The sequence below is a fragment of the Leptopilina boulardi genome, unplaced genomic scaffold (assembly GCF_019393585.1).
Source record: "Leptopilina boulardi isolate dan_hultmark-lab unplaced genomic scaffold, ZJU_Lbou_2.1 LbouV2_215, whole genome shotgun sequence".
NCBI classification, from domain to species: Eukaryota; Metazoa; Arthropoda; class Insecta; order Hymenoptera; family Figitidae; genus Leptopilina; species Leptopilina boulardi.
In genome coordinates this window covers 11906-26858 of record NW_026137769.1, presented here as the reverse complement: position 1 = coordinate 26858, position 14953 = coordinate 11906, and the positions used below count along the sequence as shown (strand labels likewise).

General features: G+C 28.6%; 1 protein-coding gene across 1 annotated transcript in view; it reads right to left on the bottom strand.

Annotated features, from left to right (window-relative positions):
• LOC127279324 (fat-like cadherin-related tumor suppressor homolog) overlaps positions 1 to 14619 on the bottom strand; it is a 60063-nt gene extending 45444 nt beyond the window's left edge. The window contains exons 1-4 of the mRNA XM_051301617.1: positions 14466 to 14619; positions 7872 to 7978; positions 6840 to 7044; positions 943 to 1004 (exon numbers count right to left, since the gene is read on the bottom strand). Of these exons, the coding sequence (XP_051157574.1) occupies positions 943 to 1004; positions 6840 to 7044; positions 7872 to 7978; positions 14466 to 14619 (528 nt within the window). The remainder of the gene's footprint in view (positions 1 to 942; positions 1005 to 6839; positions 7045 to 7871; positions 7979 to 14465) is intronic.
• Positions 14620 to 14953: the final 334 nt, after the last annotated feature.

Below are 14953 nucleotides of genomic sequence, written 5' to 3'. Positions count from 1 at the left end.
ATACACAAAACTATTTATGGAATTTCCTATATTTTAAATCTTTTTTATTTACTCAATGAAGAAAAATTCTGTAATTTAGAATATATATACTTGGCATTTTAGAAGATTTTATACTTAAATTCAGTATGTAATATTTTTTAAATTAGAATATTCTAAATATTATAATTCGAATATATACTAAGTACCAAGAATTTCTAATTTTAAGAATATTACATACTGAATTTAAGTATAAAATGTTCTAAAATAGGTGCGATAAGTATATTGGGTACAAGTACCAGTTATTTAGCCCCGTAACATAACCTCAAACTAAAAAAATGATTTTTCAAAGAACTAAATATATATTTAAAATTTATTACACCGTATTTTGAACGTATGATGACACGTATGGTTTTGAATTACAACTGAACTTCTGGTTGGTTTCCATTGCCCCCACTTACCAAAATCCCCATTCGCCTTTTGTCATAATTCTCGTCAACTATCGCACCCTGTTCTAATAAAAATTTACTAACTTTTAATTTTAACAATAAAGTCACTAAATTACTAGATCAGGATGCGGTAGTTGACGAGAATTTTGACAAAAGGCAAATGGGGATTTTGGCAAGTGGGGATAATGGAAACCAACTTTCTGTCGAAAGCAAGTGAATACAGTGTTGCCAACTTATGTCAGAATTCTATATAAATATTTCTATTTAATGAAGAATAATTTCACATCAAGGCGCTCTCACATCTTTTTGGCTACCTGCAAGTTACCATGGCAACGCATGAGAGTGAGTGCGACAGAAAATTTAAAAATTTGAATATTCAAATTTTCTGTCTCACTCACACTCGTGCGTTGCCATGGTAACCTGCAAGCAGCCAAAAAGGTGTGACAGCGCCATCGAATTTCTCGATTTGAACGCAAATAAATGGAAAAATTATTGAAACAAAAAAAAAAAAACTTACCTCCAGTATATGCTCGGCTTGATTTTCACGATCCAATTTTCTGCCAGTTGTGGTAATGACGCCTGAAAAAGAAAAATTAAAAAACAATATTTAATTATTTTTATCACTTGAAAAATTCTATAAACTAAAAGACTTAAGAAATTAATTTTCATAAAATAATAATAATAAGGGATCAAAAAGTTAAAAACCATTTTTGACAATACAGTCGAGGATTATAGGAGACTAGAGAATATATACGAAGTCAAAGCAATGTCAAACGAAGCGAAAAGTAGTAAAATACAAAGGATCCTTCATCGCTTTTTCTGGAAAAAGAATATAGGGCTTCCCTTGTTCACGTGAATTTATTTATTTTTTTTCTTTAGGTCAAATGCCTCCGATAACATGACTAAGAAAGAAGCCTACCGATTGCTTATCACGTTGACGAAGCCATTTGATATTAAATTCAGTTTCCCTCGACGTTATATATGTATATCAGAGCGCACGTAAATGTAGTAAAGTTCTGTTATTCGATCACGTCTACTAAAAGGTCTATTTCACCGTTGGCTTCTGTTACTCGTAACTCGTAACGATGTTTTTGTGTCTAACAAGATTTTCCATCCTTTTTGGACATTTCACGATTACGATTCAGTGTATTTTAAATTCAATAATAATAATAAATTAATTTAATTTATACGGAAAAAAATTAATAATATGTTTTTTCTAGTTAAAAAAAAATTTTGTTTTTTTTTATCAAAAACAAAGTGAAAATAAAAATATTTTTCATTTGTCATATTTAAATTTGTAATTTCTTTTTTTTGTTGCAGATAGACCTAAAGGAGAAATTTAGCAAGAATAAATCCACTTCTAGGAAGTATTTTCATATTAGATGATGAATAATTTTTTTATTGTGCATTTGCCAATGCGAGGATTATGAAGATCCGATTTTTGGAAGTATTTTCATACTAGATAATGAATAATTTTTTATTGGGTATTAATATTTGTCAATGCAAAGATAATTAAATACCGATTTTTGGAAGTTTTTTCATTAGTATAGAAAACTATTAATTCAAATTTAGAGAGTAAAAATAAATTGAAATTTGAGTTTTAAATTCAATATATATTGGTTTTTTAATTGTTGATTTTATTATTTAATTTCACATCGTTTATTTATAAAAACTTGAATTAGTAAAATGTTATATCTAATAAAAAATTTTTTATGAATGAAAATTCGTTGCGGAAGACCGGAGTTACGTCAAACTATTCTAAATTATAAATTGGCGTTAATTACAATTTAATAATTATATAATTTTGAGCTTGATTATAATTTCTGGGTCAAAATGTCGCATAACGGAATGGCAAAATTCGGTGTAAAATTTATAGTTAGAATAATATAATTAAGTTATACAATATTATGATGAAATTGCGCGGTTGGGGCTTTTTGGGGTTTTGCAATTATGAATCTGATGTCAGTTTTTAAAAATTCAATATGAAGGATAAAATTTTTAAGAACATGAACGAATTCACATGAAACAGTGTTTGGTGATCGATTATGAATCTGTTTTCTAATTTTCAAAAAAATTAGAGATTCCAAAAACTCTCAAATAAAATATGTATATCATGCAAATCCAATAATTTTTTCCCCCATAATTAGATGGAAGCCCTAACATAACCTCAAAACTGAAAAATGGTTTTTAACTCAAACAAAAATATTAAAAATTAATTTCAAATAATTTTAGAAGTACAGTTCCGGAAAAAATTATACTGGAATTTTTGTTTTAGAAAAGCTTATAACTAGATCATCTAAAATTATTTGTAATTAATTTTTATTTTTTGCGTTAAAAACCATTTTTCAGTTTTGAGATTATTTTAAGGCCAACGCATTCTCCTTAATATATTTTTGAATAAATCTTTAATGTTTTGATAAATCTAGCTCACTGTGAGTTTTGGAAGAAAAATTAAATGAATACGTTAACAAAATTTATCAAGAGATCCTTATATATTTTTCGCTACTACGGATGAAACATGAGGTGCGTGGAAAGAAGAAATTTATATATCTCTCGTGACATCCGTCCCTTATGGCGTTACTTTTAAATATAAGCAAGGGGTCAAGATTTATGTAACCTAATTCGGTTGTATAGTATGAGCAATAACCCCAGAACAACACTATACAATATATATATATATATATATATATATATATGCTTCTCCTTATCGTAACTCGCCACCCTCATATAGTTGATTTCGACCTTCTTGGAAGGTGAGTGAACCTCTGTTAAATTTATCCAAATTGCGATCTCTTCTACTTTGATACTATTTACGCTACTCTTTATATTTATTGTCTTATCAATTGAATTTGATTTAATTTTGACTTGTTTAGTCATGCAATTTTCAAAAAAAAAGAAAAAGTAAAATTTACTCTACTGGAATACTACTCCTAGAAAAAAGATTTCTTTGATTCAAAGAAATCAATTTCTTTGACAAATTTTTCTTTGATACAAAGAAAATTTATTTGCTGCAAACAAATCATTATCTTCATTTTTGATTAAAAAAAAAAAATTAACTTCGTTTCAAAGAAATTTTTTATTTAATTCAAATAAATATTTCTTTGACCCTATATCAATGTTAGAATTTCTTTGATGTAATGCACAAATTTCTTCAATTCAAAGAAAATTTTTTTTTGAATCGAAGAAATTTTCTTTGAAATTAAGAAGCTTTTTTTGTTTCAAAGAAAATTTTATTTTAAATGAAAGAAAACAAGGGGCCGTTCATAAACTACGTTATCAATCTTTCATTCTTTTTAAACCCCGTCAACCCCCTAAAAAAGTTAACGTAGTTTATGGATGGCCATAAATGCAATTTTGTTGCGTGTTTACAAATTTCGTGCAATCAAGTTTGCATTTTTTAAATATATTTGTTGTAAAAACAATAAAATTTACTTCTGTAACTTTAATTAGCTGCACTATGTAATCGTCTCTCAGTCAGAGGTTATGTTTTGTTGTTTTTTAACCGTTCGCGACAGAGATGGGTAGGTAACTTCATGCATATGGAAGGTTGTCATTGACCCCACTCGCCATTTGTCATAATTCTCGTCAACTACCGCACCCTGCTCTAGTAAAAATTTAGTGATTTTATAGTAACTTTTAATTTTAACTATAAAGTTACTAAATTTCCACTAGAGCAGGGTGCGGTAGTTGACGAGAATTATGGCAAATGGCGAGTGGGGACAAACATTTTACGTCACGAACTAAAAAAATTATTATAGAAGTGTCACGACATTTTAAAATGTAATTTTACCCTTATCGAAGAACCTAAAGCTCGGTCCACAATATTATGCGAACATAAATAGTCCATTGTAGACACAATAGATTAGTTGACATTTTTTCCAATCGCTTGCAAAAAATGGAATGAACGAACCTTTAGTGCCATACACAACCTAGTCTGCTATGTACGCACCCTACCCATCCCTGATAGTTGCGGCTTAGGGGCTGTTCACAAAATACGTAACGCTTTTTTTTTGGAAATTCCAAACCCCCCCCCCCCCCTTCCCCATGTAACGCTCAGTTACATACATTAGCGTCATTTTTTTGGCTGTCCGTAACAAATAGCTTGACCCTCCCTCCCCCCTGGAAGCGCTACGTGTTTTGTGAACAGACCCTTAAGGTTGGTTTTCATTGTCGCCGCTTGCTATTTGTCATAATTCTCGTCAACTACCGCACCCTGCTCTAGTAAAAATTTAGTGACTTTATAGTAACTTTTAATTTTAACTATAAAGTTACTAAATTTCCAGTAGAGCAGGGTGCGGTAGTTAACGAGAATTATGACAAATGGCTAATAGGGATTTTAGCGAGTGGGGCCAATGGAAACTAACCTTAAGCAGCAACTAGCAGGGATGGGTAGGGTGCGTACACAACAGACTAGGTGAATGTACGTTAACCATTGTACGTTAACCATGAACTAATAAAATTATTGTAGAAGTGTCACGACTTTTTGAAATAGCTTCACACTGAAGTCAGACCAAATATGCAATTGGGTGTAACATCTAAATTGTGTCTATTAATTAATAATAAACAATATATAATCTCGCTATTCTGAAACTACAGTGATGAAGCAAAAAATTGATTTTCATACCCCTTAAACGCATATTAACATTTATTAAACGATTAAAAAATGATTTTGCAAAAAATTAGCAATTATTATTGAATAAAAATTTTTTTATAGTAGTTGCGGGCGCCGTGAATGATGAAGATGAAGAAGATGCAAATTTTGTTTTTGCCATCGTAAATCAGGAATTCAGTTGACACGCCCTCTTGTGGTAGGTTGCGGAAATTACGGCTGTAGAATTTACCTGGTCTAAGATTGAGGGAAAGTACGTTTGTTATCAGGAGAGTGCAAGAGGGGGGGGGGATAGTATCCGCCTTTACCACATTCAACCCTTAGTTTTCGGTTTATCGATAAGATCCGCATATATATATACGTCGTACGTCTGGACTTTAATCGAGTCGTCTCATGCTCAATCAATTTTTAAAATATCTCAAATCCGTTTGTAAATTTTTTCTCTTTTGATTAATTCTGCGAAGAAATCTTAAAAATAACTTACGAAAATTTCTACACTGAAAAAACTATATTCTAAAAAGAATATTTTCTTGGCGCCTATTTAAGAATATTTCCCATACATTTTAAACTTTTCTTGAAGAAAATGATTTAAATTAGGCTTCTTTTTGATGTTTTTTAACCTATTTCAGAACCTATATACTTTTCCGAAGCATTTTGATGTGCTGAATCCGAATCTAACCTTAAAATTGACTCAGCACGTCAGGTTTTTGAGATATTCTAACCTAAAAGTGCAAAAAAGACGTATTTTTACCATATTTGAGGTTATGTAATATCAAGAGATAATTTTTTTTTCAAAAATGTAGTTTTTAAAGTTTCAAAATGCATTTTCAAAAGTAAGATTAGTACTAGATGCTGTAACGACCTTTTTAAAAAAAATTTTCGCTTGATGTTACATAACCTCAAATATAGTCAAAGAAACGTCTGTTTTACACTTTTACGTTAAAATATCTCGAAAACCTGACGTGTCGGATGAATTCTGTGGTTAGATTTGGATTTAGTACATCAAAATTCTTCGGAAAAGTATAGTTTGGTTCTTGGTTCTGAAGTTGGGTAAAATTTTGTCGGTCTGTGTTATAAATTACAATGTCTTTTCTGTTCTTCACCCAGAAAAAAGTTTCTTTGTATTAAAGAACGTTTCTTTGAATCAAAGAAATTAATGCATTCAAATAAACATTTATTTCTTTAATTCAAATAAAATATTTCGTAAAATCAAAGAAATATTTTTGTTTGATTTAAAGAAATTATTTCATTACTTTTTTTTTGTTAACTCAAAGAAATATTTCTTTGATTTTACGAAATTTTTTATTTGGAATCAAAGAAATAAATGTTTCTTGTAATGCACAAGAAAAATATAATTATTTCATTTTTAGACGTTTGTATTTTGATTAAAATATAATTTAATACGGAAACTTAAGTTCTTAATTCAATTTGATTTAGAGAAATTTTTCTTTAGGTTAAAAAAACCATTGAAAGAAAATATTTCTTTGATTCAAAACAAAATTTCTTTTTCATAAAAGTAAAGAAAACCTTTTTTTAATTTAAACAAATTTTGTCTTTGATTTAAAAAGTGAATTTAAAGAAACAATTTTTTTGTTTCAAAGAAATCTTTTTTCTGGATGTTTAATTCTTGTGTAAATGTGCCTTTTTGGATTTAAAATTTTCCCATAAAATTATAAATAAATAATATTTTTAGAAAATCGAATAATCCTCTTTCTCTCAATATATATATAAATAATGAAATATGTCGCATTCGAGGTAGAGGAAGTGGAAAAATAAGATATGTGGTTAGGACAAGTGGCACTTACCAGTCGTAGAGTTGATGAGAAAATAGCCTTCTGGATTGCCACTCGTGATAGAAAAAGTGAATTGCTGAGACGTAACATCACGATCGAATGCTCGTATTTGAACCACATTCACACCAGCTGGTGAATTTTCAGGTACTGAAGGATAATAGACTGGCAGTTCAGTGAGTGGAATATTGTCGTTTTCATCCAAGACTTCAATGTAGACCTGAAAGCAAATTCGTCAAAAAAAAAAAATTGTGAAAAAAGAATTTAATACGCGTACATTGAAATTATTGGAAAAAATCATACAAGAAATAAAAAAGAACCGAGTAGAGTTTTTACCTGTTTTAAAATTGAGCATTTGCAAAAATTCAAAGGTAAAAACATAAAAAAAAAAAATTTCTAAAATTACGTATATATATTATAAAAGTATGCAAATTTGTTTCTGTAGTTGAATCCAAATTTGCAGATTCAGTTTGATGTTAAAGTCTTGTATATATGGAAACTTTTTATGAAACTTTGATTTTCAGGTCAATGAATTCAAATTTAATGGTAAAGTGAATTTTTAAAATTCCAAAAACTATGATTTCGAATGTTGAGAAGACAAAATTTTACATTCCCTCGAGAGATCTCGAATAAATATCTCATTCTAAAGAGTACATAAATTTTAATAAAATTTTTTTTTCTGACCTCTAAAAATACAGTAAAATAATTTTTTTGCAAAAAATATGATGCCACTATTTTTTGTTTAATGAAAATTTTCAAAGTTCACAAAATTAATTCTATTAATTCTAAATATTTTCAAAAAAAAAAATTAAGACTAAAAATTAACAGTATTTTTAGAATTAAATTATTAATAAATTTTAAATTTTCAACAGTTGACTTTTTTTGAGGGAGAGGGGGGGGGAGGTTTGAATGTGAGACAAAAAGAGAGAAGAAAAAATTAAATAATTAAAAGAAGAAGGCAATAAATCGTAGAATAAAAAAAAGGACAAAAAAAAAGTTTCAAAGTTCCGAGGAAAAGATAAAAATCTTGACTCCTAAATAACTTACTTCTTGTTTTGAACTCAGTGGTACCACACCATGATCCTGTGCGTAAACAGTCAGCCAGTAGCCTCTTTTTGTTTCCACATCAAGAACAGCTTTTGTTTTTATATTTCCTGCAACAAAAAGTGTAGAAAAAAATTTAATTTTTTGAATTATAAATTTATTTTATAAACACAAACCTAACTTTAAAATATTAAAATATAATTATTTTATATGACGTCTAGCATCTTGATTCTAGTAACATACCGACGTGAAAAACCTGAACTATACATAATATTACTAAAAGAGAAATTTCTGTTGGAACTTGTAAATTTAAATATGAAAATTTTAATGTTTAAACTTGTAAAAATAAACACACGATAATTATAAATAAAAAATTAATTAACAATTAATTATTTTCCAACTATCTTAAATAAAAATGAAAACTATTTATAAATAACTATATAAGTTAAGATTAGAATAAAATCTGATTTGTAATAATAAATAATATAGTAATTAGATATAAATAAATATAATAATAATAATAAATAAAAAAAAAAAAAATATTTTAAATAAACTATAAATAGAAATGACCTTGGTCAAAGCACAATTGCGTAATATGACGTTATAAGGTCATGTGACGTGGCATCATTTGATTGGACGAATTAATGGGCGGAGCTACCTCCCCCAATTAACTAGTAGTGGGAGCTAGGGTATATAAGGACTTATTTTATAACAGAAATCAGGAAAAACTTTAGTACAAAAAGCGTGATATTTATTTTTGCGAATTGGTTTTTTACCCCAAGGGGTTTTTTGCCAATTAAAAAGAACGTTTATTTATTTAATAAACCTACAAATATCAAATAAATTCCTTAATTCAAAGTTAATTGGACAAAAATTCAAATCAGTGTCCGTTATCAAACGGTAATTAAGGTACTAAGAATCCACTAAGTCGATTCGATATATCGAATATCGAAAAACCACCTTCACATAAAACCCAGGACGTGACATTTTATAACATAACATAACATAATTTATAATTAATTTTTCATCAAATGATGTTAAAATTTTATATTCAGAAAAAAATTTTATGAACCGACCTTTATATATCAAACACTTTATATATAAACCTTGGCTTGATACCGTTTTTATTTTCAATATTAAATCTATTTTTCATTGACCTTTCTAACCTATAATATTGAGATACATGTCAAACATGTGTTTAAAAAAAAGTTTTTTATTTTATATTTTTAATTTAACACATAATATTTTTCAATTCAAATTTCAAAATTAATTAAAGATTATACATTTTGCGTAATCATATATAGAAAAAATAGTTTTAAAATTTAAGTAATGGCTGATTCTTACAGTTTTACAATTTTACAGATTATTATGACTCAAATATTTAATTTTCATTATATGTATATTATTAACTAAAATGAAATAGACGTGAAAATGTCGATATGTATTCTATATAAAAAGAGCTTTAATCTTCGTTTAAAAAATTTCTAAAAAGATTTATCTTTGCAGAAATGTATCTGATGAGAACACAGAATTCTGTATCGAAACGCGTCATGATAATTATTGCAATAAACTAAAAGCCATTTAGGCCAAAAATGAAAAAAAACATCTTTTAATTGAAATATATTGGCTTTAACCTAGAAATTTTATCTTTTTATATACAAAACAATAATAAATAGAATTGAAACTAAATTTAACCGTTTTTGGTTTTATAATTTTAATAATAATAATTGTTATTATTATTGCTATAACCTGAATGTAATAAACAAATAATAATTTAATATAAAACAAATTATCATTATTGGAAGGAAATTTGTACATTAATTTTCAAAATGAAATTTCCGCTTTCACCAATATGTCATAAATCAAGAAATTAATACTCGTAAATATTACGAATTATTATCATCAATTCTCATTACAGCAAAATTTTATTCGAGTTTATTATTATTCTCATGAGAATTGAACGACGTGTCAAGCAAGTTTTTAGTATATACATTTTCATATATATTAAACAAAAAAAAAAATTATATTTTATCATAAGTAAAAAAAAGAATATAATTCCTACTTTTTTTTTAAAATTTACATATAGTAAAATTTGTATTTTAGAAAATTTTTTTTATCACAAAATAATTTTATTTTAAGTATTGCAAGGTGTAAGACGAAAATTGAAATTTTATTTATTATTTCATTTTACGCGCGCGTATTTCATATTTATAAACTATTTTCATCATTATATATTAGTTTCGACAACATATCATATTATTGATGTGATCGCATTATGTGGCTTGCCTTGAGCAAAGTTTCCGCATCTCTCGTATAATACTTAAGGTTTGCTTCCCACTATATTTTCTCTACCTCATCCTCTCTATATATACTTTTCTACCGTCATACTTCGATCGTTACAGTTCAGCTTCATGAAAATTGCGAGAACCCTCATCCAAAACATCAAATCAAGAATCTAATGAAGACATATGTGTCTGCGTTGTTGAACAAAAATAATGTTTTATTTCAGACAAAAAAAAAAAATGATAGTTTTTTTTTTGTAAAATAAGGAAATTTTTTTAATATAAGTGAAAAATTCGATTCTTGGAAGGAATAAAATATCATAGAGATTTATGTTATTAAATTGTTATTTATTGTCACAAAACAAAAAACAACGTTTCGATGAATTGATTCGTCATCATTTTTAGGTTAGGTTAAATCTTTGCAGCACGTTCTTGAATTAATTGTGTTTTGACCTTTAGAACATTGAGTAACAGACTAAGGGCTCTGTCACATGCAGCAGATTAGGGGACTAAATTTTAACCAATCAAAATTTAGTCTCTTGCGACAAGATAATATTTGCCGTAAGAGACTCCTTTTTGATTGGTTAAAATCTATTTTGTTAATTTGCTCCATGTGACAAAGCCCTAAGAAAATACATAGGGTTGGTTTCCATTGTCCCCACTCGCCATTTGTCATAATTCTCGTCAACTACTGCACCCTGCTTTAGTGAAAATTTAGTGATTTTATAGTTAAAATTAAAAGTTACTATAAAGTTACTAAATTTTTACTAGAGCAGGGTGCGGTAGTTGACGAGAATTATGACAAATGGCGAGTGGGGACATTGAAAACTAACCTTAAGCTACAACTAGCAGGGATGGGATAACCCTATGTCTCACGGATTAAGATCGGTTTACACTATTTAAAAATATGTTACCTACCCATCCCTGAGGAGATAGAAAACGACACAAGTATACCTCTATCCTTTTTTCTTTCATGTTTAATTTTCGTGAAATTATTGTAGAAAACAAATCAAAAACGGAATAATTTGGACTCATTAGAAAAAACTTAAAGTTGCTTTCGTTATTTAAAGTATTTTTGCAAAAATAAAATGCAACTCTGCACCATTTTAATATCTAGATTATATATTTTTTATTATTTACAAACATAACCTCCAATTTTCCAAGTTAAAATTAAATAGAATTTTTTTTCCTCCTTTTTTGCTCAATTAATAAAATATGAAAAATGAAGAGATTTTCATGATTTTATTATACACAATTATATGAGGGACAATATGTGAGAGTAAGTTAATATTAGAAGATAAACTTTAATGATCTTTCCCTTGGTTAAGAAGAGGGATATATGGTTGTTTCACTCCATCGCGTAATTGAGCACAAGTAGGTGGGTTCTAACCGAGTCTATTCGTCTGACACTGTTCCCCTCGAATGCGTTTATGCTGATTTTATCCTAACCGAGGGAGACAGAGAGAGAAAGAGAGATGAGAAAATCACCCTCCGTGTATTCCTAAAGCACACTTGTTTCTAACCGCTTCATAATGGAAATTTAAACTCACCTCTTCCTTTCACTCTCTCTCCTTTTTTTCTGAAAACATCAATTCCAATTTCTAAGCTAAAAATCAACGACTGAATTTTTAAATTTTATGGACATACTGTCCATAATAAGTAAATTCAACTAGCTATTTTTTTTGGACAAATTTTATAAATAGAAAAAATATTGGATCTGCACCCTGCTCTAGTGACTTTATTGTTAAAATTAAAAGTTACTATAAAGTTACTAAATTTTGGTTGGTTTCCATTGTCCCTTTCTATTGATTTCCATTGTCAACTACCGCATCCTGCACTTGTAAAAATTTAGTAACTTTATAGTAACTTTTAATTTTAACAATAAAATCACTAAATTTTTACTAGAGCAGGGTGCGGTAGTTGACGAGAATTAAGACAAATAGCGAGTGGGAACAATGAAAACCAACCTTCTCACTAAAGCAGTGTGCGGTAGTTGATTAAATAGGAATTTTAGCGAGTGGGGATAATAAAAACCAATCATTTTGAAAAGTCGTTACACTTCTATAATAATTTTATTAGTTCGTGACGTAATGTTTAAGGCCAACGCACAATAGGTTCGCGAATGTTAACTACGAGATAGAAAAGGACTCAAATATATCTGTTCTTTTCTAACTCATCCTTAACGTTCCCAAATCTACTGTGTATTGGCCTTAAACATTACGCCACGAACTAACAAAATTATTATAGAACTGTCACGACTTTTCAAAATACCATCAAACCGTAAGGAAAGCTTATAGTTGAGTGTATTATACTAACTCACAAATACCAACTATCATAAGAAAAATAATTTTTCAAATATTTTTCTTACGATATAATATTAAACCGTCAATTTTGAAATTGATGATAAAAAATTGAAATGGAAACAGTTGCATATTCCATAATAGATAAATGGAGATTATAAAATATATTTTTAATGTCATAAAATTTTTTTTTCTTTTTTTAAGAAAAGAGTTTGTTACTTCCGGTTGGAATGATTTATAGAAGTTGCATAAATTTGAACGATGTCGATGAACTCACCGATGAAGGTTCATTAGCGATAAAAGAGTCAAGCGGAGCATCTTTATACCAGGCCGACACATAAATATATTACAGTTGACGTCTTTTATCGCTCTACACTATCGCTAATATGAGAGAGTAAAAAAAAAATTTTAACAATATTAAAAAATTAACTTCAATTTTCATTAAAAAAAAAAAAATAAAAAATGTGCTACTTTTTCCACAAACATTTAAAAAAATTGCATAATTATTTATTATTGTTAAATAATATTCACAACAATAATTTAATTTCAATTTAATAAAAAATTCTTCCTATTTTTCGCTCTCTGTTAAAAATTTTTTTTCCCAAATTATTACAATCTTTTGTTATTTTCACGTTTTATGGAACTTCAATGCACTGGCGTGAAAATTAATTATGTATGCAAGACAATAAATGTATAATATATATATATATAATTCATGAATAATTCATCGTGTAAATTTTGCAACAAATATTTTTTAATTATATTTCTATATTATCGTTAAAGTGTAAAATATTTTGGTAAAATACAATAGAAGCAGGAAAATTGATTTCATAAAAGTTTTTTTTAAGCTTTATAAGCTGTGAATCTTTTATTAACCAAACAATCAAGAATATACATATATATACATACATGTACATATACGCATAGTATAATATACTGTTCGCTTTGATCAGCATCAAAATTATTCAACCATATATATATATATATGTATTTACTGATAATTCCATAAAGAAGTTAATTTAAATCAGTGCATATTTATTAAATAAAATAATAAATAATATTTTCAATAAAATATTTTTCATTGAAAACAAATAAAATTTTCATTGTAAATTAATATTGGTAGAGACGGCTTTACATTTGTCTAATAATTTGATTAGTTCGTTGCCTACGGTGTAAAGGCCAATGCACAATAAATTTGCGAACGTAAAACATGAGTTAGAAAAGGATATAGATATATTTGTATCCTTTTCTAACTCATGCTTCACGTTTGTAAACAGTTTTCACAAAGCTATTGTGCATTGGCCTTAATGTATACTACGTCACGAATTAATAAAATTATTATATAAGTGTCACGACTTTTCAAAATTATACCTTTATCGTAGAACCTAAAGCTCTGCCCACAATGTTATGCGAACATAAATAGTCCATTGTCTCCACTCGCTTGCAAGAAATAGTGTGAACGAACCTTCAGTGCCATACACAAACTAGTCTGTTATGTACGCACCCTACCCATCCCTGCTAGTTGTGGCTTAAGGTTAGTTTTCATTGTCTCCACTCGCCATTTGTCATAATTCTCGTCAACTACCACATCCTGCTCTGTTAAAAATTTAGTAACTTTATCGTTAAAATTAAATTTACCATAAAGTTACTAAACTTTTACTAGAGCAGAGTGCGGTAGTTGACGAGAATTATGACAAATGGCAAGTGAGGACAATAGCAACCAACCAATAGGCTCCCTATGTCAACATAAAGGCCAATGCACAATACAGGTACTATACCATATTTAGACTATTTTAAAGCAAAATGAAATCTAATGTTTGTTAATTTTATTTTAAAATTCCTGCATGAGAAATCGACTATATATATATAGTGGAATTATTTATAGGATTGCGATTCGTGTGAAATTATTTATTAGAGACATAATTTGTATGAGAGTAGAAAGGGATGAAGGGAGGAGAGAATTATTAATCGTCCGGTAATATCTAGAGAGAATCGTTTATTAACTCTCTGTGTACTGTGAGCGTCGCGTCGCTCGATCTCAATGGTTATCACGCGCAGGTGCAGCTTTAGAGGTGAGCAACAATCAATTTCAACCGAAAACTGATATTGAACCACGCGCGTGAACCACGGGGTGGGAAACCATGGGGGTTCCTCGATTGTTCCTCGCATAAATCCTTCTCTCCATATAAATTTGCCGTGTGCGTTTGGTACCCTGCATTTCGCCCAATACCACCACCACTACCACAATCGACGCCCGAAACGAATTCGAATATCCGCAATTAAAAGCCGGATAATAGGGGCAATGTATCTTCAAAAAGAGCAAGAGAGAGTAAAAAAAGACATCAAGCGGAAGTTCCTGTAAATTTTCATGCATTAACTTTAATATAACGGTTTTTTATTCAAGTCCCCTTTTTGTGTTAATTTTATGCAATGTCAGTGTGATTTTTGCTGTATTGTTGGTGAAAATTTAGTACCTTTTTAGTTATAATTGTTTTTAAATAGT